General features: G+C 45.0%; 1 protein-coding gene and 1 pseudogene across 2 annotated transcripts in view; one reads left to right on the forward strand and one right to left on the reverse strand.

The window, feature by feature from the left end:
- The window catches only part of ENTREP2 (endosomal transmembrane epsin interactor 2), a gene marked incomplete at both ends in the record, with an annotated part of 385,859 nt that overhangs the window by 23,122 nt on the left and 340,539 nt on the right, over nucleotides 1–22,198 (reverse strand). The window contains one exon of the mRNA XM_080914208.1: nucleotides 5,649–5,756. Coding sequence (XP_080770334.1) covers nucleotides 5,649–5,756 — 108 coding nt within the window. The remainder of the gene's footprint in view (nucleotides 1–5,648; nucleotides 5,757–22,198) is intronic.
- Nucleotides 2,418–3,423, forward strand: LOC308418325 (glyceraldehyde-3-phosphate dehydrogenase-like; annotated as a pseudogene). The gene has a single exon. The product of its transcript is annotated as a glyceraldehyde-3-phosphate dehydrogenase-like (transcript).

The raw sequence follows: 22,198 nt of genomic DNA on the forward strand, positions 1-22,198 counted from the left end.
GGGGAGGAAAGGGTTTATTCAGCTTACACTTCCATATCCCTGTTCATCACCAAAGAAAGTCAGGACTGGAACCCAAGCAAGTCAGGAAGCAGGAGCTGATTCAGAGGCCATGGAGGGGTGTTGCTTAGTTGCTTGTTTCCCCTGACTTGCTCAGCCTGCTTTCTTATAGAACCCAGGTCTACCAGCCCAGGGATGGCACCACCCATAATGGGCTGGACCCTCCCCCTCTTCACTAGTTGAGAAAATGCCTTACAGCTGGATCTCATGGAGGCATTTCCTCAACTGAGGCTCCTTTCTCTGTGATAACCCCAACTTGTGTCAAGTTGACAGAAAACCAGCCAGTACAATCGACTGAAACATCGACTGAAGACCACAGAACTTTCAGAAGGAATGGTTTCATTTTCTAAGATCAGGCATCAGGGAGACAGGACACCAAAGTAAAAGCAGGAACAGACACAAGAGACATATCGGGCCTTATCCAAACTAAAATGCGGTGGTTTGAGCTATGACCAAGTGTAAAGATCACCAACAGGAGAGAGGGGAAAAATTTGCACATGTCTGAAGAGAGGCATGCATCTAGAGTGCATGGGGAACTCTAGGACTCAGCAGTAAGAGACAACTAAATGTTAAAAATGGGCAAAATGAAGTCCATTTCTCTTCAGAAGATCTATAAGTAGCCATTAAACACACAGAAAGAGGATCAACATAATTAACCGCTGGAAAAGGGCAAACAGATAACACCTCACATCCACTAGGCTGAGGGAGGAGGACCAGAGGGAAGGCGGTTATTTATATGCACATCTATAGGCATATATATATAATGGATGAAGGGAAGAAGTTCCTGCAAAGCTTCAGCATCTGTCTCTTCCATAGGCTCGTGAAAAAGGTCATTAACTTTTTTTTATGTACTGCCATATAATTTAGCTTCTTCCAGTGACCATATAGTATTTTTTTAATTAAGTAGCTGAATGAAATGAAGCATGAATCCTGAAAAGAGATTTCACGGCATCTCCCTAAACATCATGGTTCCATTGGACTAGGTGTATTCACAATTCGCTTGGGCCAGCTCAATCCTTCTGGGATGCAGCCACCATAGCCAGCCTGGGCCAGCCACAGTCCATGTGGCCACCCTGTTTTTAAAAAACCCATTTCCATACTGTGATGGTTTAAATATGCTTGGTCCAGGGAAATGGTACTATTAGGAGGTGTGGCCTTTTTGAAGTAGGTGTGGCCTTGTTGGAGGAAGTATATCACTGTGGGGGTGGGCTTTGAAACCTTCTTCCTAGCCACGTGGAAGTCAGTCTTCTCCTGTTTGCCTTCACACCAAGATGTAGATCTCTCAGCTCCTCCAGCACCACGCCTACCTGAATGCTGCCATGCTTCTGCTGTGATGATAATGGACTGGACCTCAGGATGGTAAGCCATCCCCAACTCACTGTTATCCTTTATAAAAGTTGCCTTGGTCATGGTATCTGTTCACAGTGATGAAAACCCTAGGTCACATGTACTATATAATCCAGTCTCTCAGCAGTTTTAGGACAGAAAGACTCAAACACTTAATGGCCTTCAGCCAAAAAGAACTAAGACCAGTAGGTAGGGATGTGACTACAGGTTTATAAGCTGGTCTCAAAGCCACCATGGTTATAGCCAGCTTTCCTTCTGACTCCTCTATGGGGCTAGGCACACATAGCTCACCCTGGCCAGGAGGCTAGACCCTCCCCTGTCCCACAGCATATAGCCACAGCAAGCCTCACCAACAGGAAGCTCAATTATTCCTACTTCTAAGCCAGAGGGTTTCTGCTGGCACCTTGTTATGGCTTGGGCGTGTTTAATCCTCAATTGTCCTTGTGTGTTGGAGGATTGGTCAGCATGAGGCTTCCTGGGAAGACTGGGATGGTGGGGTGACTGGAGGCAAGGCCTATGGAAGGAAGTCACACTATGCTTTCAGTTCAGAGAGTTTGCTATGAATATGTCCTTTCCCTTTGTGATGCCATCTGATACGCCATCCGCCACACCATGACACAGGTCAGGAGTATTGATGAGTGCAGGTGCCATTCTGTTTTGACTCTTTGACCTTCAAAACCAGGATCTAGATAACCTCTTTATAGGAGTCTACCCTAGGGTATTTTGATATCACAACAGAAAATTCAGACATAGCCTTTATAATTTCTGTAACAATTTGCTTGTTTACCACAGTTGCTCTGTAAACTGTGATCTCACTGCTGTGATGTCATTACTAAGATGGTACTGCTATGATGTCATTACTGTTATGTCACAGTTACGATGTCATTACTGTAATGTCCAGTAATTGGCTGATAATCCCACCACATTATAAACATTAAAATATGCTCTCTGCTCCTCCCTGTTCCAGACAGCCACATCTTCTCGTGCAATGCCAGCCTCGTCCCATAGACAAGATGGTGAAGGTTGGTGTTAACGGATTTGGCTGTATTGGGGACCTGGTTACCAAGGCTGCCTTCTGCTCTGCATCTAGCAAAGTGGAGACTGTTGCCATCAACAACCCCTTCATTGACCTCAACTACATGGTCTACACATTCTAGTATGACTCTACCCATGGCAAATTCTATGGCACAGTCAAGGCTGAGAATGGGAAGCTTGTCATCAACAGGAAGCCCATCACCATCTTCCAGGAGGGAGATCCCAATAACATCAAATGTAGTGATGCTGTTACTGAGTATGTTGCGGAATCTACTGATGTCTTCATCACCATGGATAAGGCCAGGGCCCACTTGAAGGGTGGGGCCGAAAGGGTCATCATCTCCACCCCTTCTGCCGATGCCCCCATGTTTGTGATGAATATGAACCATGAGAAATATGACAACTTGCTCAAGATTGTCAGCAATGCATCCTGCACCACCAACTGATTAGCCCCCCTGGCTAAGGTCATCCATGACAACTTTGGCATCGTGGATGAGCTCATGACCACAGTCCATGCCATCACTGCCACTCAGAAGACTGTGGATGGCCCCTCTGGAAAGCTGTGGCATGACGGCAGTGGAGCAGCCCAGAACATCATCCCTGCATCCACTGGTGCTGCCAAGGCTGTGGGCAAGGTCATCTCAGAGCTGAGTGGGAAGCTCACTGGTATGGCCTTCCATGTTCCTACCCCCAATGTATCTGTTGTGGATCTGACATGCCGCCTGGAGAAATCTCCCAAATATGATGACATCACGAATGTGATGAAGCAGGTAGCTGAGGGCACAAAAGGGTATCCTGGGCTACACTGAGGACCAGGTTGTCTCCTACAACTTCAACAGCAACTCCCACTCTTCCACCTTTGATGCTGGAGCTGGCATTGCTCTCAATGACAACTCTGTGAAGCTCATTTCCTGGTATGATAATGAATACGGCTACAGCAACAGGGTGGTGGACCTCATGGCCTACATGGCCTCTAAGGAGTAAAAAACCATGGATCACCCACCCCCAAGCAAGGACACTGAGAGCAAGAGAGAGGCCCTCAGTTGCTGAGGAGTCCCATCCCAACTCAGCTCCCAACACTGAGCATCTTCCTCACAATTTCTATCCCAGACCCCCATAATAACAGGAGGGGCTTAGGGAGCCCTCCCCACTCTCTTGAATACCATCAATAAAGTTCCAATGCACCCCCTCCAAATTTAAAATAAAGCTGTGTGGTAGGGCTGTTGCCTAGCCTGTGCAAGGCTCCATCCCCTGCACTGCCAACAAATAAAAATATCAAATAACAACAAAAACCAACAGAGATCAGCAGGTTGTCCTGTGAGGTCCATTACACATGCAAGGAAACTACTGGGCAAGTAGGTTCAGCGATGTGCTCAAAATCACCACATATGCAGAGGCAGTGGGGCTCAGATGTAAACATGTAGGACACACAACCCCAGGCCTACTTCTGTTCCATGTGGCCTCCGATAAGAACAGTTTGTGTTTTGCTCTAATTCAGAAAGGTTACATAGGTAGAATGTATCTTTTTCTTACTTAGCTGACAACTTTCATGTTTAAAAAGTAGGAGAATACATATTGCTAGCTTCTGCAGGCCTTAGTTCTGTGAGTTTTGGCTGAATTGGTGTGATATTTACAGATCGGTAGCGAGCTTTACTGAGATGGGTAGAACCTTCTGGTATTTAACCTTTCTTTTATACAGTGTGCTGGAGAAAATTGCCAACACGAGGCCTCAGTGAATGAGGCCAAAAGTTCAGCCTGCTGAATAACTGCTTAATTAGACACCTTTCAGAATACTGTGACCTCTCAGAAAGGTCGGCTCGCTATGACAGCTGTGTGGACGTATGCTGTGGGCGCCAAGCTGCATGCTACGTACAATTAGGACCAACAGAGTTTTAACATATTGGAAATGATGCTCTCTGGCCTTATAGCTTGATTAACAGATGCACTGCTAAAGGGTGCATGACAGAGGAATATTTAAAGTAAAAACCCACTATAGGAATAACTTGTCCTCTCTCTCATGAAATGCAGAACACATTGGGTGGAGGGCAGAGTGGCTTTGCAGGTCAGGCTGAAAGACACAGAGATGCATGAAGAAGGCCTTGGCTAGAGTGTGGTTTGTCCTAGCCCAAAATGGTGGTGTTGGGAGGGAGACCTACTGGGAAGTACTTGGGTAACAGGAATCAACCCCTCCAGAATAAATAGATTAATACTATGTAGAGGGAGCAAGGACTCACTCTAATAAGCAGAGTTAGCTACCACTTGGGGGCAGAGCTGTTAAAAAAGAAAACTAGTTCTGTTCTATCTCCTACAGGCACCCCCTTCTCTTCTGCCATTCACTATGAGGTTTTACAACAGAAGCTAACTGCACACAGCTGTACAATCCTGGGCTCCCACCCTCTGGGAGTGGACACTAAGTAAACTCGCTTTCTTTATAAATTACTTAGTCTTGGCTCTTTTGTTACGGTAAGAGAAAACAGAGGCAGACAGAGACAGAGGTGGGAAAGGAGAATGGGCACCTAAACCAAAAACCAATAGCAACTTCTGTTTATTATGAGTTTCACAATAATATATTGAACCCTAGGCTGTGGTCCCATTCATGCTGAGACAACAAAGAGCCCTCACGATTTATGAAGAAGTGTGTGTTCAGAGATGTTTATTAATAAGCGTGTGACCCCTGCTTTGACCTTACCACTCCCACAGGAACAGAAGTTCTTTTTTTTTTTTTTTAAAGACCCTGGCCATAACACCAGATGAGGGTTACTACACCCTGATCTCTGGGTTAATTAGCAAATTCCATAAGCAAAGAACAGCAGCTTTTCATTTAGAGAAATCTTCTAACAACTTCTATTACAGGGCGACAGGCTTTGCTTTTAGAGTTCTATGTCTGCAGAGCATCCAGCAAGGCAAGGTTTCGCTTATTCAGGGACTCATTCCAGGTGCTCTGAGGGGGGGGCATACTGTATCATAGCATGGAACTCTGCTGTCTGGAGTAAGGCAACAGCAGCAAATATACAGGCTCCCCATCTTCAGAGGGAAGCAGGAGGTCACACCAAGGGTCTCTGGGCAGTCTGGGTTGATAGAACTCATGATTCTCTACCGCAAGGAGCCATTTCTGCTCATCTATATTGGACTGGAGCTTGTTAGAGGGAGGGCTGGACCAAACTCTCTGAAAGGGTCTGGGGCAGGGCAGACAGACTGAAGACACTCACCATCTGCAGGACATCAGCAGAAACCATCTGCATGCAACACATGGCTGTGGCCAAAGCGCACACAATGGTGGAGACGATATTGAGGGCACAGACACCGAAGAGGAGATCCTGCAGGGAAAGAAGGAGGAGGGTCAATTTCTGCTGGCCACAGAGTCCAGGGCATAAGCCTGGGTCTGACACGACACGGGCCCAGCTGCCAGCTGCTTCACAGGTTGGCTTCATGCAAGGCTGTATTTTATTCATACTAAGAATTAGCCTTTAAAATATACGCATTTGTTTATTTCTTTGCCGTGCACCTCAGACTGTTCTTAATACTAAAACAGGTCTTTCATAAATTTTGATAATTGCTAAGAAGTCGGTAAGGCAGCTCAGAAAATATTGGGATATTCATGTAAGAAGGTGGGTAATCCTTATCAATCAGACTGACAGTCGACGCCCTGATGAATGTTTAATAAAAATGTCAAGTTTTTAAATGGCATCTCTTTTATATTTAGGTAAGTGTAGATTCACAAGTAATTGTCAGAGATGATGCGGTGTTATCATGTGTACCCATGGGTAGCATCGTGCAGAATCACAGCTTAGCCCACTATCACAGCCAGGACACTGACAATACAGTCAAGACACTTAACACCATGGGACTCAGATGTTTCTTCTTATCAACGCCCACCTCACCCCACCCCTGCTGCTTTCCACCCCGACTACCTTCCATCAATGACTAGTTTGTTCCACAATACTTGTCTCAAGAACGGTATATGAATAGCACCAGAAAGCGCGAGACGTTTTGCAATGCTTTTTAATTCAGCAGAGTTGTTTGAAGATCCACCATGTCTGTTTCACACATTAACAGTTCATTCCTTTGTATGGATATATAGTATTCCTCCACATAGACGTACCACAGTTGGTTTGACAATTGCCAGTTGAGGAGTGCCTGGGTGATAAGCAATTTTGGGACCAATACAAATAAGACATGCAGGTGTTTATGTGACTGTAGGTTTTTACTTCTCTGTAGCAACCGTTCAAGACAGCAATTGCTGGGTATGGTTATTGCATAGTTGGTTTTGTAAAGAAGAGTCAACCGGCTCTGGCTGGACCATTTTCTATTCACACCCATGACCTGGTTTTCCTACGTCTTTGCAAACATCTTATGAAGCTCCTGTTTTAGCTGTTCTGATGGGTATGCACAGCTTTATTTTTAATTTCCCTGATGCGTTAAAAATGTCAAACAGTTTCTTCTTGCTTGCTATTTGCCTTCTGCCTCCCCTTTAGTTAAATGTCTTTCAGGTTTTGCTCATTTTCCCATTGGCCTGTTTGCCTTTTCATTCCTGGCTTTCAAATGTTCTTTGTATCAGTTCTTTCTCAGGAGCGGAACTTGCAAATTATTTTTCCAAACTGGAACCCATCTTTCTGAGCATGTCCCATGGTACCTGAGGTTTGCAGGCAATAACAAAAATGCCACCAGATGGGTAGCCATAGCAATGGGATATTCGCTTCCCACCTTTGGAGGCTGAGGGTAGGATCTGGTAACCAACTCCGTGCTGTGGCTTCATCTCATGGGCACAGGACATCAAACTCTCTGGGTTCACGAACAGGAACTCAAATCCTTGGAGGACACCACCTTTCTGACCTCATCACTTCCTGGAGGCTAATGTCGTGATAGCATCGTCATACTGGAGTCAGGATCTCAGCATATGAATTTGGAGGAGGAAAATGTCCAGTCCACTGCACATGAGCTTTTCATGGAGGATACATGAGTACGCATGTATTTAGTATTTAGAATACACTTAGTGTTAAGTATGAGCAAACAACACAAGTTTTTATGTTCTAATATCCAATCTCTTCTTCTCTCTTTCTCCCCCTCGCCCTCTCCCCTGCCCTCTTCCCACCCCTCTCTCTGTGGGCTGTGCTTTGGGTACCAAGTCTCTAGCTCTGAACACTTAAACATTTTTACATGTTTCTTTTATAAACATGTAATTTATGTTCTTGTCCATGACCCATTTTGAGTTAATTATTGGATAAGGTTTAGGCTACAGTGCATTTTTAACCTTTTATTTTTAATTTCCATATGCTCATTGTGAGTATAAAGAAATGTGGTTTGTGTGTGTGGTGTGTGTTTGTGTGTATATGTGTGTGTTTGTGTGTGTTTTTATGTGTATATGTGTGTGTTTATGTGTGTGTATGTGTGTCTGTGTGTGTGTTTATGTGTGTGTGTTTATGTATATATGTGTGTGTTTATGTGTATATGTGTGTATGTATATTTGTGTATTTATGTGTGTGTTTATGTGTGTATGTGTATGTATGTGTGTGTTTGTGTGTGTGTGTAGGTGTGTGTGTTTATGTGTGTGTATGTGTGTGTCTGTGTGTGTGTTTATGTGTGTGTTTATGTATATATGTGTGTCTTTATGTGTATATGTGTGTATGTGTATTTGTGTATTTATGTGTGAGTTTATGTGTGTATGTGTATGTATGTGTGTGTGTGTGTGTGTGTAGGTGTGTGTGTTTATGTGTGTGTATGTGTGTGTCTGTGTGTGTGTTTATGTGTGTGTTTATGTATATATGTGTGTCTTTATGTGTATATGTGTATATGTGTGTTTCTGTGTTTATGTGTGTGTTTATGTGTATGTGTGTGTATGTGTGTGTGTTTGTATGTCTGTGTGGTATCTTGTGATCTTGAATCCATTGGTTCTAGTTCTTTGTAAAGGTACTTTGGCATCCTCTATGCAGAGAATCAAGCCATCTGCAAATGTTGCTTCCCTGAAATTTTTCTCATTTTCTTTCCTGTAGCAATAGCTGGGAATCTGACCACTGGGAGTAACAATGAGTCTAAGGAGATGACAAAAGGCGCTTTCAATTACCGTGCTTCATGGCATTATTCTTCATCATTGGGGTCTACTTAATGGCACTGCTCTTTGTTTTAGAGGGTCTACTCTGAGGTATTTAACCATCAAAAGGTAATTTGTTCTTTAGGAAATTCATTTTCAAATCCATGCCATAAACAGGATTCAAAAACCTGACCAAAGATACATCATTCAACTCCAGTGTTTTACAGCAGGAAAAATATACACATCCAAAAAGCTACTGGTAAAGACTATCTTTTCATGAAAGGACGGTGGTTTTGAGGTTACTTGTGATGCTCTACCAAAGGGTGAAGCATCCCTGAGAGGAAATACAAGATGATGTCCTATGTGACCGACATTGTGCATGCACGGTGATCTCCGTGTCCCTCTGTCTGTCTAGTCTAGCAGCAACTGTAGGCCTATAGTCATGAGCCAGTGTTCTGTCTGTCACTGCAGAAATGACTGCCTAGTCCCTTCTCTCAAAACCTCAAGGCCAATTTGTGAGATACAAAAGACAGGTGATTGTAACACTGTTGAGGAGGATAAATTTAGCTCATGGCATTTCACAGTTCTCAAGGTTGTATGGCCTCATGTGAATGTGGAGTCAGAGAAAGGAGCCTGAATTTGAAGATCTAGCAACTCTCAGTCTGAGGCTCATTTTTCCCATCCTCGGGGTAAGACCATCTTGATACCTCTAAACAATGTGAAAATCAGATTCTGCCCTGCCCCATGAGCCCAGACTCTGTGTCTCCAATCCTTTTAAGTGTCTCTTCCCCTGGTGTCTTATTTGGGGTTTCTATTCCGGCACAAACATCATGACCAAGAAGCAAGTTGGGGAGGAAAGGGTTTGTTCAGCTTACACTTCCACATTGCTGCTCAACACCAAAGGAAGTCAGGACTGGAACTCAAGCAGATCAGGAAGCAGGAGCTGATGCAGAGGCCATGGAGGGATGTCACTTACTGTCTTGCTTCCCCTCCCTGGCTTGCTCAGCCTGCTTTCTTATAGAACCCAGGTCGACCAGCCCAGGGATGGCACCACCCACAATGGGCTGGGCCCTCCCCACTTGATCACTAGTTGAGAAAATGCCTTACAGCTGGATCTCATGGAGGCATTTCCTCACCTGAGGCTCCTGATCTGTGATAACTCCAGCTTGTGTCAAGTTGGCACAAAACCAGCCAGTACAATGGCCTCAGTAGTTCCTTTCCCAGCATATTCTAACAGTGTTCAAAAGAATACCAGAAGGACACCCTCCACAGAGCCCATAGTTCTATCTATGTGTGGGTCTCCCATCTCTTGAACTCTATTCTGAGAACTCTTCTCCATGGCTTGGCAAGCTCAGACTTTCAGTTCAGGAGGTCCCAGGGGGACTCCTAAGCTCCTTAACTTAGCATTGAACCCTGGGAAGTTTCTTCAGGAAGTCAGCAGGAGAGGGGACTATGGGACTCCGCTTGTTCTCTGACCTCCATCCTAGGGAGCACAGTCTGTTACTGTGCTCATACATTTGGTGGTTGCTTCAGGCAGGAGGTAAATCCCTGAGCTATACTACCTTGGGAGGCTCTGTGGCATTGTTCTTGTTTCAGACCATGGCAGAGCTCAACAAGCAGTGCAAAGTTGCTAGGGCCACGTCATAGGCTCTCTCTGCTCCTGTAGCCATTCAAGATGGAGCAGGCTAAGAACTCGACCGTGCTAAAGAGAGGATGAGGAGCTTGGGCCGTGTCTCTCGGGAAATGAGAGTCACCAATGGAAATGGCCCATGTTGGGGAAAAAATGGGAACAAGCTCTTCATCTACAAATGAACAAGGAAGTAATTTAAAGGGAGTGGCATCCAACCAGAGCTTCAATGGGACCCAGCGAATATTTGTGGATTGGAATTCTGGAAACACTGAGGGGACTGGTGATGGGCTATTGGAGAGGGCTGTGATCAGAGACCACAGAGGAAGTATGGAGCCAGTGTCTGAGCAAGACTTCAGAGGCCAAGTCTACATCCATGTATCAGCATTGAGCGTGTAGGGGTGTGGGGAATGGAATTCAGAGGAAGAGATGGGGAGGAGGTGATCCTCCTGAGTGTAAAAACAAGACTCCAGCAGCCCCACAGTCAGGTGGTTATGGCCAGTGACCATTTCAAGCAAGTATAGTTGGACATGGAGAGGTTTAATTGCCAGGGTGCTGTTCCACGAACAAACCAGACAACCGCTGGAAAAGTAAGACAGTGACCAGAGCTGTCAGGTCAGAGTGGGAGCTGTCCCATGGCCTTGACCTTGAAGACATTCCCGATGTGTCCAGTGGCCCATATTTACTCACACTTGTCCCTAGATCAGTCACGCTGCAGGGGTTAAGATTCCCCAACCAACGCCCCGTAGAAGATGGGTTTACTGCAATAAAACCAGTACTCTGGAAGATTGTACAGAACTCTTCCAAATTATAATGAAAACAGTGATCCCTATCAATGCAGCCTAGCTAGAAATAGAATAACAACACCAGGAATTTCAACTTTAATGGCCACATGTCCCACTGTCATTGAAACGCATGTTTCAAAAATAGCACTAATTTCGCACACACTCCCACCAGCCTCATAACCTTTTGTTATGAACGTGCTTCCCGAGGCAAACTCTGCTTTATGTCGTGTGAAGTGTGTTTATTTGAAACACAGGCCAAACTGACTCCTTTCCCACCATTTCCCCAGCTGCTTCCGTGTTTGGCTTCTTCCAGCTGCACACCACTGGATTCGGTTTAAGTGTTTCCTTAAAGTCCCTTTCTGCTTTAAGTGACAGCTTTATCCCTGCGACAGCTTTCTCAGGAGAGCTCCGCAGTGCTCAGTTCTATGGTCTGTAAAGTCCCTTCCCGTGGTCAGCCGAAATGACAAGCCTGGAAAGAGCGCGTCTGTCCCCACTGACGCTGAGTCTGACCTTTGCGCACTCTGAAGTTACCCCTCCAAAGTTATTAACACTAACACCGAAGGAACTCGCACACAGACACATGCAGAGAACAAAAAGGGAGAGGAAGAAAACTTCCAGATACTTGGGCACATGATGAACTCTCTGAAAGTTCTCTCCATTCCAAGTAAACCTGGAGACTAACTGCATAGTTTCCAGAGACAGGGTCAGGGGGAGCTCACAGCCCTACACACTAGGACACTCAGACTCAGGCTTTGGTTCCTTTATCTTTCTGGAACTGTTCTTGTGCAGACTACAAACTCTTATGTTATCTACTTGTTCATTTACTCGTTTTTCTCTTCTGATGTGTTCTCTCTTTGAAGGGGGTTTCGTAGGCCATTATCGGCCATATCATGCTGTAAAGCCTCGTGCATGAAGCAGAGACGCAGAGACAATAAATATCTGATGTAACTGAATGTGGGTGATGTTGGGCTTTACCTGGATTGTTCTCTTAGATCCCTACTCCTTGGACTGGTAATTGCCTCGGCATGTCTGACACCAGTCATACGCTCCTACCTGACCTTTACTGGTCTGTGTTACGGGAGGCAGTCTGCCATGGGTGTGGGTATGCCTCCAAGTTCCTGCTGACTGAGACCTTGGCTGCTCCGCACAGCTCACTTTCCTGGGCTGAGTTGCAATAAGCCTTCTGAAGGAAGAGAAGCGAGGTGACATGCGCCCAGACAAGGTGTAGGTTTGGTACACAGGCTGATTCCCCAAGTTCCACGTTCCTCCTCTGTCACCTGAGTCACTGTGTACACAGGCATCTATGATGGGACAGACACAATACAGGGGGCAGACACAGATCAACCACTCTCACAGTGAGTGTGAGCAATTAGACTTCCTGTCTCCAAACCCAGGGTCTCCTGTTTTCTGTCATCAAAATAACAGCAACCAGGAACAACAGACTGGTTGATTAGTTTGAAAGGACAGGAAGTCTCAGACCCTATGGTGGAAATACAAAACATTTCTGCTCCATCTTGAAGAACAGCAAGGCCGTGTCTTCTCTCACCGTAGACTGTAGAATGGTTTCTTTAAAACTGGGGACCCTGAACAGTCTTTTGAAAGTGAATAAGCTATTGCATTGTGCTCTTTTAAATTTTAAGTTGAAGATAGAAGGAAATAACTATTTAATATGCTCATTTCTAACCACACACAGAGGGAAAAAATAAATTTAATGTTTTTATTAAGTAATACAGAAAATGACTCAGTAAAATAAGACACACAAAACAACCCTCTTAGTTTTAGTTGTAGTATAATGTATGTATGTGTGTGTGTGTGTGTGTGTGTGTGTGTGTGTGTGTCTGTGTATGTGCATATGTATACTATGACTTCCGTTTTCTACATTTATTTTTTTCAAAGATTTGATAATGGTGTAGCAGGTCCTGACCCACTTAATTTGTTTCTGCAGAAGGCAGGAGCTGGATGCAGAAGTCGGTCTGGATAACTTGAGTTCGAATCCTAGGAAAGGAGCTAAAATTAGGCTGCCCTATAAAAAAGGTGAATGACACCACTTTCTGTTCAAGAACCCAGCATCCTGTTTAGGGCTGCAAAATGGAAGCAGACTGCTCTGGCTCTGAGCACCAAGAGCTGCTCCTCATAGGGGTGCTACGTGGGCAATGGAACTTCAGCTAAGGAGCTATTAGCAGTTGAAAGCTCCTGAGAGAGGGAGCCAGTTTCCCTTTAAAGTGTGGCCCCTGATGGGTCAACTACACTCCTGTGGAAGGATACATCCAAGAGGGGATGAGTGGCACTAACTGTTGGGATTCCGTAAACCCCACGCCTCAGTTACCTGGCAACAGCCAGGTATGCTCCACCCCAGTTACCTGACACTATAAAAGGGGCTGCTTGCCCCCTCCTCTCTCTCTTACACTCTCTTGCTCTTCCCCTCTTGCCCCTCCTTTCCCCCTTCCCTTCCTCCTTCTCTCCAGGTGCTCATGGCCTGCTTCTACTTCTCTACTCTCCTCTCTCTTTCTGCCTCTACTACCCTCTTAACCCCCCGCCCATGACCTGAATACACTCTATTCTGTACTATACTGTCCTGTGGCTGGTCCCTCAGAGGGAACAGATTCCCAACATGGGTTCCCAGACGCATTTTCCTTGCCCCCAGGCCTCGCAGAACCTCTGTGGGCCATATCACCTTCCCCTGCCACTCTCTTCATCCTTCTCCTAACACTGACCAATTCCACAGCATTGTGGAATTGTAAGATGAATAAACCTTTTTCTCTCTAATTTGCTTCTTGGTCATGATGTTTGTGCAGGAATAGAAACCCTGATTAAGACAGGGTATGAGGGTGCAAGGAAACGTAAGCCATGATGCCTGTGTGGAGGTCACAGGGCAACTTTGGGGAGTCAATTCTCTCCTTCTACTGGGAACTCTAGAGATGAACTCACATTGTCAGCCTTGCAAGCACTTTTACCACTGAGCCATCTCCCTGTGGACTTTTCTTCTTGTCATTAATCTTTAAACAACACAGTACAACAATCATCTGCATAGAATTTAACATGGCTGGTATCTTGTTATTCTAAGTCTACATGAAAATACAGGATATATGTTAACACTGCACATTTTCTATAAGGTACTTTGGCATCTTCAGAAATTCCCTGCAGATACTAAGGAACATCAATGTGGCAGAGAGAGGAAATATAGACATATTTGGCAGAAAAGAGTCAAAGAAACATTAGACCTTTATGTGTGACTAACAAGGCAAAAAATAGATTTCTGTGGAAAGAATGAATTAGTCAACAATATCAAAAGAAATACCTATCCATATAACACACATGAAGAGCAATGCCAAACAAAATTGAAAGGTGAATGTGAAGGAAAAGTTAATATATGAGCATATCATATTTGGAAACTAGCAAGCAAAACACACAAAACAATACAGGCACACATACAGACACAGACAGACATACACACAAACACACACATAGGCATACACATACAAACAGGTACATACTTAGGCACAATACACACACAGGCACAGACAGACATACACACAAACACACAGGTACACACTCAGACATATACAAGCACACATATAAATGAACACACACAAACACACACACATAGACACAGACACACACAGACATACACTCAGACACACACAGATGCACACACATGAACAAACAAACAAACAAACAAACAAACAAATAAATAAAGGAAAACAGAGCCAGATTTCAGTAATATCTGAGAGATATTCAAAACCACAAGATAACCGGCTGGGCAGACAGATTCTATAAATAACCATGCCAAGTACTGGGAGCGAGTCAACAAGGATGCTGAGGTATTTCAGCTGGAACCAAACACTGTATATTTGTTATGGAAAATAATCTTTTAAGGCTGACTGTTTCCATCAATCTTCGTGGGCTGTGCTCACCTGGTGGTCTGTACATGAGCACAGAGGTACCCCCTCCAGCCGGCTCTGCTGCCAACAGCAAGGTTACTTCTAAAATCTCATAAGTGCCAGAGGCCATGACAAATCAATAGGAAAGGCTTAGGTCACAATGAACAACACCAGGCCCATCATCTACGTATGGAGAACCAGCAGTGATCTCACAACATCCACTGGGGGGTGAGAATTTAGAGACTGTAAATCCGCAATATGCAATGAAACTTTTGAATAAAAGTCTGAGAGAGGCAGATAGCTCCTTCCCAATATTTGTGAGTTTTGTGTATGCAAATTTGGCTATTGCTAAGATTTATTTTTCACTCCAAAATCTCTCTCTTCTTCTTTCTCTTCATCTCTGTTCCCACCCCTGATTTCCCCCCCCACACACACTGTGCACTGTGTGGGTCTTTGGCATGCTTGCATGTGGTACATGTACCCATGAGTGTGTGCATGTATGTGGAGATCACAGCAGGATGCTCAGTGATCTCCTCTGTCATCCTCTGACTTGAGATGGGGTCTTTCCCTAAGCGTGTCCTCTGGTTTAGATGGCTGACCATGAGTACGCAGGATCTCCCTGCCTTCTCGCCCACGCTGAGACTATGGGCATCTGCAGTCATCCTTGGTTTTTACTTGAGTCCTAGAGCTCCAAACCCCAACTGGAATCTCATACTCACCCATGCCTTTGAGTTCCCCGATGTACCCATTCCCAGTAGGCTAAACAACACAGCACAGTCTTTATGGTTGATTCAGTAACATATGCCTTGGTTGTGTTTTTCTCTTACTGATTTACCCATCCCTGGGGCCATCTCGTAGTGCTGAGTCATATGTATGAGTCATAGTCCTTACGTGTCAGAACGCGATGATATACCTCACATAGAACATAGGTGTCATATGTTCATCTAGGCCTGAACAGCAGCACAGCGGGCCATGAAGTCAATGCTAATAAATCAATGATGTATTGTGGGGCGCCGCCCACACATTCCCACGTGTTCGCCATTACAAGATGGCGCTGATATCCGGCTGGAGTTAGCAGTAAACAAGCCATGTGCGCACAGGCTGGGTAACTTTTCCGCTTCATGAGTTCCGCCTCTTCCGTGGCGTCATAGGGCCTGGTGAGTTTCAACCAATCAGGGGGCTCCGTGTCCAAGGCAAGGACTGATCCCTTTATAAGGGGGTGGGCTGGATAGCTCCCTCTCTCTTCTTCCTCTCTCTTCTTCCCCTCTCTTCCCCTCTCTTCCCCGCTCGTTGGTCCCGCTCCCGTGTGTCTCCGTTCGTGGTCTGGTTCGTGGGCTCGTCCGTCTTGTTCATCGTGTTCGTCTTTTGGTTTTCTCCGCCTTCTTCGTCTTTTCGTCACGTGAAGCAAGTACTGGTTTTCCAGAGCAATAAAGTTTACTGCAGAAGGATTCTATTTCGTGTGCCGCGTCGTTCTTGCAGGCGAGACGGTTGCGCGGGACAATGTATAATGTTTTTATATATAATATTACATGTAATATTACATATAATAAATATATCAAATATATAAACAAATATATAATATACATTTAAACAAAAACACATGCAAAACAAGGTTCTGTATATATCAGTTGGCAAAATGGGTGTGAGCAGGCACTTGGAAGAGTCAAGCCCTGTTATTTTTACCTAGGAGTAATTAGTTGCTATAAAATTTGTTTGTAAAACATAATTACTATGAACAGAAAAAATTAACTGCATTTCTTAAACAAGGCAAAAGGCATAAATTGTAAGAAAAAATGATGAACATGATTGACTATATTAAAACATTAAGATGTCTTACGAGAGAAAAGCATTAAGGCCAAAAAATGAAAGAAAACTAGGCAGCAGATGAAGTTTCTCTCTGCAATACACTCAAAGAAGAAATGATTATTAAACAGAAGGCAAAAGAAACATTTGAAAGTTAAAAGCAAAGAGACAGCTCAATACAAAGGTCGTGAAAAAGATAAACTAAGCCACTCAATTGCCTTAGAACATGAAGCCTCAGGCATTCCCTGTGATCAGGATCAATTAGCCCATCACCACGTTGTCCAGGTCCTCATGCCTGTTTCCCATGCCTTCTGCTATGGCCATCAGGAGAGGACATCATCTAGCTATGAAGCTATGTTCTCCTCCCTGCTTTACTGTGTTTCTCTTGCAATCCTACATGTCTACCATAGAGAGGAAGCCCCCAACCCCACTGGGCCATGATCTTCTGCCCCACAACAGGTCCAAGAGCCAAGTAACCATGGACAGAACCCTCTGAAACCGTAAGCTCACATAAACCCCCCTCTCACACAGTTTGTAACAGGTGTTTGTGATGGGGCGTGTCTTAGTTAGGGTTTTATTACTGTGAACAGACACCATGACCAGGGCAAGTCTTATAAATAAAAACATTTAATTGAGGCTGGCTTACAGGTTCAGAGGTTCAGTCCAGTATCAAGACAGAAGCATGGCAGCATCCAGGTAGGCATAGCGCAGGAGGAGCTGAGAGTTATACATCTTCATCCAAAGGAAGCCAGGAACAGACTGAGCATCCTCAGGCAGCCAATAAGGCCACACCTTCTACTAGTGCCACTCCCTGGGCCAAGCATATGCAAACCATCACAGGGAGGCACACTAATCTGTTCAAATGTTGACTGGAAGGTGGTATGCAGATAAAAAGAAATCAGCAAAAGAATAGAAAACCCTAGACTTAGCTGGGGTAGCTGGGTCAGTTATCATCAAAGGCCTGACTATAAAAAGGAAGGAGCCACATTCTCAAGGTCCAGCCAAAGCATAACCAATAGAGAAGTGCTCCTCCACAGAGCAGTCAAAAAGTGTTTGGGAACACAGAGACAAACATACCGCCCACCTCTTTTACCCTTTCCCTTTCTAGTGTCTCACATGGAGCAAACCCAGCCTAGCGCCAGAGAGAAGAGACCCTAGGGCTTGCAGTATGAAGGGTCAGCCCTGAAGCTCACAGAGAGGCTCAGAGCGCATGGCATGCGCAGGCAATGGGAGGGAGACAACAAGTAATTTGCCCATCTATTGTTTCAGACTTTATCCATGATACATTAACTGAAACAACAACAAAGTTGCTAACGTGGTTAACACAGCTTGCTTCTTTGTATGTGCTTTAAAAAATTACCTGTGGCCCCAAAACATTAAACAGAAAGTTCCAGAAAAACTACTACCAATTTAAAATAATGTATTATGGGGCTGGAAAGATGGCTCAGCGGTTAAGAGCACTGACTGTTCTTCCAGAGGTCCTGAGTTCAAATCCCAGCAACCACATTATTCATATACATATATATGTGAATAATGCCCTCTTCTGGCATGCGATACAGTACTCGTAGATATAAAAATAAATAAAATCTTTAAAAAACGTATTATAGCATATTTACAAAAATAGACAATTTTGCTTTTAGTTCCTGCCAACCTCTCACTTTGCTTACTGTATGAATCAAACTATCATGTAAACACATATGTCTAGGGAACGGCATATGTACCTTGGAACCATCTTTGATTTCAACTATCTCCTGGGAACTTTGGTGTATATTTTCCACATATGTAGGACACTGTTGTGTGGCATAACAATGACTCTGGCTTAAACTTTTTTGCATATAAATAGATATTATCTAAAAAAACTAATATATTGCAGAATTCCTACTTATCTAATCTAATCTATCATGCATGCACCTACCTATAATCTAACAAGTGTATAATATTTTTACAGTGGTCAGGAATTGTTTTGTTAATAAAAAAAAAGGAGTTTATCCTTTTATTGGTTTGAGATGTCCACCGTAGGCACATGCATTTGAATGCTTGGTCCCCAGCTGGTGGCACTGTTTGGGGAGGTTTAGGAGGTGTGGCCTTGCTGGAGGAAGTGTGTCAATGGAAACAGGATTCAAGAGCCTAAGGCCGTGCCTGCTCCCAGTTGGTTCTCTTTGCTTTCAGTTCAACATGTATGTTCTCAGCCTGCTGCCGCCACCTTCATCTCTGCTGTGATGCCTGCTACTTCCTTGTCATGGTGATGCACTCTTATTGCTCTGGGACCTCAAGATCAAATACATCTCCCCTCCTATAAATTCCTTGGATCACAGTGTTTTATCATAGAGATGGGCGAGAAAGCAAGTTCAATCATCTACACCGAACTTCACTGAGCTCAAGGTTCATTTTGTGATCATCAAATTATTGAGGAAACACCTTTTACTGTGCAAAATTCTTCTCAGAGAAACTGCGGGACTCTGTCATAACTCTCTAGATCTGTACTGAATCATCGGTCTTAAAATTGCAGGCTTTCTTGAATAAATGCCAAGGTAGCATAGAAAAGGATGAAAGGAAAACACTAATTAGATTCCAGATGACAAATGTTTAGAGCCAGTCTGCCCTGGGACTTTATGGTGATGAGTACCTTTAGGTTCTTTCTTTGCCAACACAATGTTAAATAAAAATGACAAGTTTGGAGGCAGCCGATTGGGCACTGGGGACTTCAGCTGGAACTACAACCTAGGAGAGGGAGCCCACCATGTGAAGAGCCACCTCCCACAACATGCTTCATACCAGTGTGCCCGTCCAATCTGTCATCTGCTTCACTGTGTATATGTGCATGCCTGTGTGTGCGTGTATGCATGAGCCTGTGCATGCACAATGTTTGACATGTGGTGGCATGAGATGTCTGTGTCTGGCTCTACAGAGACTTAAGGTGAGGCATTCATAATGCCCAGTCATAAAGGTGCCCAAGCAGTAGGTCCTGCAAGGTGAGAAGTTTGTTGTCCATGTCTATGAGAGGGAAGGGAGGTCAGCCCTCATCATAGAACCCAGGGAAGGCGTTCAGGGTGCAATTACTCTGGGGGGGGCTTCCTGACGCTTGGAATAAAGCTGAGCCCTAATTAAGTCTGACACAATGCAGAAAAGAGGCAGGGGAACCCACAGTATCACATTCCTGTCCCTCCATCATGGGAGTCAGGACAGTCCCCCTGAGGTCATGACCTGAGGCTTATGAGGGACAACTATGGCCCAAGAGCAGTGACTGGAAATAATGACTCTGATGTGAGCTCTGAGTGGTGACCTGTGACCTACTGCCTGTGACCTGTGGACAGAGCTACGTGAAAGATGACCCGAGGCAGAAGAGCAAGGTCACAAAAGGGTAAGAACAGGGGTTCGTTGTGACAGCATCTGCTGGAAAATAGCCTGTGTCATTAACTTCTGAAATTCCCTTAACATGTATCTGTTAAATTTCTGCAAGAAAGGCTGTCAGCAGGAATTAAGAAACAATTTGCCATTTTGATATTTACATTAGAAAACATTTAGTTCAAAGCACAACAGTACATTTAAAAGATCCTTAATAAATTTTGACTTAGCTGTCAATAATACAGATGTTTCGGGAAAGAATGCGAATGAAAGATATTAATTAGCTCATTTAAATACATTGTAGCGTTAGCAAGTACTGTGGCCTGAACAGTTTTATCCCCCAGAAATCCATGTTTGGACGATGTTCCTGTCACGGAAATGGTGTCAGGAGATGGGCTCTTTCAGGAAGCAGGTCAGGGGGATGTAGCTCCTGTTGGATTAGTACCCATGTGAGAGACTTGGGAAGAGGACCAACCATTCCTCTTCTCCACTCATGAGCGGGAGAGGAGCCTTTGCCAGAACCTGACCACGCTAATGCTCACACTGCACACTTCCACCTCCATGACGATGACTAGGAGAGGGGGAAAACCGGCAAAGCCATGGGTGTCAGCAACCTCAGAGCTGGAAGGGACACAGGGACAGGTGAATCCCCAGCGTTCACTGGACAACCAGTCTAACTGAAACAGCTCCAGCCAGGTTCAGTGGGGGAGACCCTGTCCCAAAGCATACAATGGACAGCCACAGAGGAAGACATTTGAGGCTGGCCTCTGCAGGCACACGCACATAACATATTCACAGACACACGGTTTTTACAGAGAAGCAGTGTTCTGTTGTTTAAGACATCCGGTATAAGCCCTCTGCTGCAGTTGCCCGAACTGACTGGGGCAGGTGTGTGTTTATCATCTCTATCACTCAGATCAGCCCCACGGCCACTCATCTTCTGACTGCGGGGCCTGTACTATTCGGTACTTCCTGGGGTACATATGCACCCACAAATGCACACCCTGAGCCGTACAGTGAAGGATCACACCTGGTGTTCCTGAACGCAGCATGGAGACATTCAAATCATCCACCCCTGCAGGCGCCTCTCCCTCTCCTCCTCCTGCTGAAAAAGCCAGGGAGCTGTTGTGAACAATCTATTATTCCATCCGCTGTTTTAATCTCCACAGAAGGAAATCTTTTATTTTCACTAGCAATCCCCTTTCCCGTAAGGGCGAAGGTGCTCATAGAAAACGTCTCAGCTGTTCTACGCTAATTACTCACAGGCTAAAACAACGACAACCCACAAGGCATTTTCTTGGCTTTCATGTGGAATGGTTTGCAAGGAAATTTTTTGACAAAACAAATTTGCAGCTGCGAACACCACAGAGCAGGTATTAGCAGGCCGGTCAGGACCTTGCCTGTGTATCAACGCACTCTCCACAATGACCTCAGAGTGCTCTACCAGCACTGAGCAGGCGTACTCAGTTCCATCCCATCACTATGGGGACACTGGTTTTTAACTTGCACTGCCTTCAATTACTGTGTGTCATCTCCCACGGCCAAATAATTTGGCAGGGACACACAGAGGTGCAATGTGTTTGTTCTCAAAACAACCCTGAATGGACCTGTTTTGCTTAGGAATTGAAGGCCAATTAGGTGTGGGCATAACCAAAAGAAAATGTCAATATTGAAGAACTCAATTAGTTAGCCCTCTAAGCCCAGGCTTTCCAGGCTGGGATCGCTCCAGATTCCCAAATCAGCCAGAGCAGCCAATTACTGCCCCTTCGTTAGTTATTGATTCCCCTTGCACCATGAGGAACACAGATGCAGTGTGTAATTGGGCAGTGCTCTATTAATCAGTGTCCGCGTGTCCCGCCTCCGTTAATTCCAGATGGAAACTCTGGGCAGCTGGGCTCGCATGGTGTGCTCCAATGTCTGATGCACTCCCGCAAGAGATGGCTTTTCAGCCACTGGGGATGCCCTAGTGGGACAGGGGAGCAAGGCCCCCTGAGTAGCGCTATGGGGAGGGCAGGGAGCCAGGATGAATGCCTAGAGATGGCAGCCTGTGGGTTGGGCCTTAAGCACAGAGAATGGCTGTGTCTTTACCCAGATTATTTCATCTGCAGAGAGAGGGGTCAGGCAGGTAGAGGAACTATGAGAAATGCAGGACTCAGATCATAGCATTTCCTCTCGGCCAGTGACATCTCAGGCCCACACCTCTGTGTGCATGTGTGCGTGTGTGTGTGCGCGTGCACCCCCAACCCACCTCCACTCCCACTCCACCCCACCCCCATTCTCATGTCCTATA

The sequence above is a fragment of the Micromys minutus genome (assembly GCF_963924665.1).
Source record: "Micromys minutus genome assembly, chromosome: 3".
In the NCBI taxonomy this organism is placed as follows: Eukaryota; Metazoa; Chordata; class Mammalia; order Rodentia; family Muridae; genus Micromys; species Micromys minutus.